Raw genomic sequence first — 4,389 nt, forward strand, 5'->3', positions numbered from 1 at the left:
TGTGTGTGCGTGAATGTGCCTGGGCCCAGAGAGAGGCAGGGGTTAAGGTAGGGAGGATTAAGAATACGAGGAAATAAGAGGCTTTGACTGTACAACCAGTCATTAAATGAAATAATGGTGAATATATATGACCTTTAACCCCAGAGTACAGCAACATGGCTGTGAAGGCCCTCCCTCTTTTTCTTCTCGCCCCGCCCCCCTTCATATTGAAATTGGACATCAATTTTTCTGTAAATTAAAAAATGTAGTGTCTCTTAAGCAGAGGAGAGAGAGAAGAGGAGTTCGATATTGTCAATTGTAACTGACACATTCACATGATTATTAACTAACAAATCAACAAATAACAAACTCCATCTTGTATAGAGCTGTAATAAACCAATTATTTTATTTTCAGTGGTTACTTGTGAGTAACAGAGACTGTTATCAGAATACTTTAGACTTTGGGTCAAACTCCGAAACAGTAGGCGGACAGATCATGTGCTTAGTGGTATGATGTAGCCAGCAGCACATCTGACGTGACCTAATTACTTCATGGTTACCTGAGTAAACAGCTGACATGATGAGGCTGTCCCAGGTGGACGAGGACTCTAATTGTCTCTCTACGGGAGACGTGTTTGTTGAGACGTGTTTGTTGACTTTGAGCCAAGGGAGAGCGATAGAGACACTGAGTCCTGTCAGAGTGATGACATCATAAAATGTAACATTTAATTTATTTATTATTATTGTGTACTGCTGCTGCTGCTGTTGTTGTTGTTGACAAGGGCATACATGTAGGCCTACCTTACGTTCTACATGCAGACATACCCACGAGTGAGAACTCATATGGTTTACTTTCACTACTTAACCAAAACAAAGAAGAGAGAGCATATTATCCTGTCCTAGCCACAGCCACTGGCTCCCTGTATATTTGAGAATTGAAGTGCTTCTACTTGTATGCAAGGCTCTTAACAGACTAGCACCCTCCTACACCACCAACTCCCCGTCTGTATATCCCTTCACCAGCCCTCAGCTCCTCCACAGAAGATCTCTTAAACATCCCAAAAATCCCCCAAAATATACTGTAATTGGGGAAGCTGCTTTTATCCACTATGCACCCAGGGGTGAAAAATAACTTTTTGGTTCACGGTGAGTCACCTGCCAAGGGGACTGTAGATGAAAAAATCTACCGGACAAGTATAAAATCTAGAAATCTAGTCGCCAATTGGAAATTTTACCTGCATTTGGCCGGTGGCAGGTGTTCATTTTCAGCCCTGGATGCACCTAAACCATAGATCACCATATCAAAGAGTATTAGAGGGGCAGGCACAGTGGACATTTTTAAACGGCAATTAAAAACACCTTTTAAACTTAGAACTTGCACTTCTCTTTTTGTTCACTGCTTGTATATTTGTTCTACGCCCCTTGGCTTGTTTGGTTTATTTTGATCTTATGATGTGGTTTATATTGTTGATACTGGTATTGATCTCTATTATCCTTATTATTGTTTTTATGCTGTGTGAACATGTTCAAGCACTTTGAGCTGCAATGTGTGCATGAATAATCACAACTGCTGCTGAAAAAACTTTTAAAAACCTTCAAAGACTTTTTTTATTTATTGTTTTTATAGTTCCCTACACCGTGGATAAGAGGGATACGCAATTTCAACCCTCTGTGTCTTGTACACATAGTGGTTTGACACTAAAGCTGACTGACTTTTGACTTTGATGAAAAGTGCTATACAAATACATCTGTTAGCAAACTCTTCAAATCCTGTATTCATAGCTGACATAAAATAAATCTGAACAGACCAGGTCTACGTCAAATGTACATCATATATTCCACTATTTACAGGGACAATGGATGACAAAGAACAGCAGATTTGGCTGAGACGTGCAAATGCCTCTTTACAAAGACGAGGCATGGGAGTCAGTGTCCAGGTCTAGGCAGTCAGTGTCCAGGTCTAGGCAGACTCTGTGTCCAGGTCTAGGCAGACTCAGTGTCCAGGTCTAGGCAGACTCTGTGTCCAGGTCTAGGCAGTCTCTGTGTCCAGGTCTAGGCAGTCAGTGTCCAGGTCTAGGCAGTCTCAGTGTCCAGGTCTAGGCAGTCTCTGTGTCCAGGTCTAGGCAGACTCAGTGTCCAGGTCTAGGCAGTCTCTGTGTCCAGGTCTAGGCAGACTCAGTGTCAGCTCTCCGCTGCTTCATCAGCTGTTGTTTACGAGCGTCCTGGAACACCATCATGCAGTCTTTAAACGTCTGGACCTCCGTCTGGCACTTGCGCCAGTCCTGGTTCTCCGCCATGCACTCCTGAACGGCGAGATGCAGCTCGGAGCAGCCGGTGCGAGAGATCATCCGGTCCACCGGGTCGTCCTCATCCTCGCTCCGACTGCGGTCGTGAGGGGACGGGGACGCCATCCTGTATCAACACCTGGAATGAGAAAAGGTTGTTTGTGCGTAAATTACTGGTGGAAGAGAGAGAAATGTTACTTGTTACCAGGCGCGAAGATTGGCTGGGGCAAGGGAGGGCACCGGGGCGGCTGTAGCTCAGTTGGTAGAGCGGGTCGTTCAATGATCGAAGGGTCAGCGGTTCGAATCCCAGCTCCGACTGTCCACATGTCAAAGTGTCCTTGAGCAAGACACCTAACCCCAAATTGCTCCCAATGAGCAGGTTAGCACCTTGCATGGCAGCTGCCGCCATTGGTGTGTGAGTGTGTGTGTGAATGGGTGAATGAGAGGCCATTGTAAAGCGCTTTGAGTGCCGCTAAGGTGGAAAAGCGCTGTATAAATGCAGTCCATTTACCATTACTGCGCCCCCTGGTGGCCAGATGCGCAAACTGTCTGCAACGCATCCAAAACATGTATTCTAGAGACTGGGTCGGAGAAATGACTCCCCCCCCTGATCAAAAATTCAAACTAGCTTTGCTTGTTACCCATAGATATGCGTCACATGCATTAGCTAAACCTGAAACACTGTTTATGATGTGAAATTACCACTGCAGAATAGCTGGCTGGCCACCTAACGTTAGGCAAATGACAGCTTGACATCGAGTTAGCAGGCTAGCAGTGGAAAGTTCAAACAAAACGACCTTTTATTTTCAAGCAGCGGTTTATAAACTGCTTACCTTGACTTTAAATCTGTTGAGATTATTTCACACATACAGTAGCTTTCAAGATTGAAAGGGGACAGTGTTTGACCGTGTTGGGTAACATCTAAAATGCACCCACCGGTGTGCTTCTTCTTGGGGTTATTTACTGGCGGTTGGTAAACAACTTTTAGGTGCATTACCGCCACCCACTGGTCTGGAGGGTGCATTACCGCCACCCACTGGTCTGGAGGGTGGATTACCGCCCCCCACTGGTCTGGAGGGTGCATTACCGCCACCCACTGGTCTGGAGGGTGCATTACCGCCCCCCACTGGTCTGGAGGGTGCATTACCGCCCCCCACTGGTCTGGAGGGTGCATTACCGCCACCTACTGGTCTGGAGGGTGCATTACCGCCCCCCACTGGTCTGGAGGGTGCATTACCGCCCCCCACTGGTCTGGAGGGTGCATTAGCGCCACCCACTGGTCTGGAGGGTGCATTACCGCCACCCACTGGTCTGGAGGGTGCATTACCGCCACCTACTGGTCTGGAGGGTGCATTACCGCCACCCACTGGTCTGGAGGGTGCATTACCGCCACCTACTGGTCTGGAGGGTGCTTTACCGCCACCCACTGGTCTGGAGGGTCCAGTAAAACGATAGGCTACCCATAAACCCTTCTTCTCAGATTATATACAGCAACCTAGTTGGTTTTAAATATCCCAAAAGGGTCTCCCACACACATCTCCCAAACATTTCTTAACCCTTTTAACCCTGAAAATACAGTGACAACATTTCGAATATTAATTGGATTTTCCCTATAATACTAGAAAGCGCAGTTTCTCAGCTTTCAGCAAGGGTTGGAGTGAGGACTTTTTTAGATTTGTTCGATATTTTAAAAAAAAATATTATTAAATATTTGCTAGATATTTTTTAAAATGTTGCCGGTGACGTGGTCGTATTAAAAGGGTTAAGGACGTCCCTGATGTTGTTCACACTTAGAGCTGAACACCCCCTCTCTGGAACATACTTATGACAGCAGGCTACAATAAAACATGATCAACCGTTTCCTCCTCACACCAGTGTGCACATCTTCCATGGAGGTGCACCCGGATCATGCTTCCCTACCAGAAACCCCACCGGTATACTGTGGACGAACGTAATTTAGTTCCCTGTGGTATTTCATTCGGATTAGTTGTCATCTCACCTGACTCAGAGTCTGTACATCTAGACGCCTCTTCAGACTTCCATAGAATATATCAATTCTTGTAGGTTATTGCCATGAAGATTAGATGAAAGCCGGAAAGTTTAGATGGCCAAATGCAGATTTTCT

The 4,389-nt window shown here is 45.9% G+C and overlaps 1 protein-coding gene across 1 annotated transcript; it reads right to left on the minus strand.

Moving 5' to 3' along the window:
* Window positions 1-1,672: 1,672 nt before the first annotated feature.
* On the minus strand, window positions 1,673-3,197 carry coa4 (cytochrome c oxidase assembly factor 4 homolog). The gene is made up of 2 exons (XM_084449045.1): window positions 3,098-3,197; window positions 1,673-2,403 (listed from the first exon to the last, which is right to left on the minus strand). Exon 2 carries the CDS (start codon window positions 2,388-2,390, stop codon window positions 2,145-2,147), a length of 246 nt encoding a protein of 81 aa, XP_084305171.1. The 5' UTR covers window positions 2,391-2,403; window positions 3,098-3,197; the 3' UTR covers window positions 1,673-2,144.
* Between the last annotated feature and the right edge of the window lie 1,192 nt (window positions 3,198-4,389).

The sequence above is a fragment of the Borostomias antarcticus genome, assembly GCF_949987555.1.
Source record: "Borostomias antarcticus genome assembly, chromosome: 1".
Lineage (NCBI taxonomy): Eukaryota > Metazoa > Chordata > Actinopteri > Stomiiformes > Stomiidae > Borostomias > Borostomias antarcticus.

Coding starts and splice junctions, on each gene's coding strand:
- coa4 (XM_084449045.1), bottom strand. CDS start 2,390: ATGGCGTCCCCGTCCCCTCACGACCGCAGTCGGAGCGAGGATGAGGAC.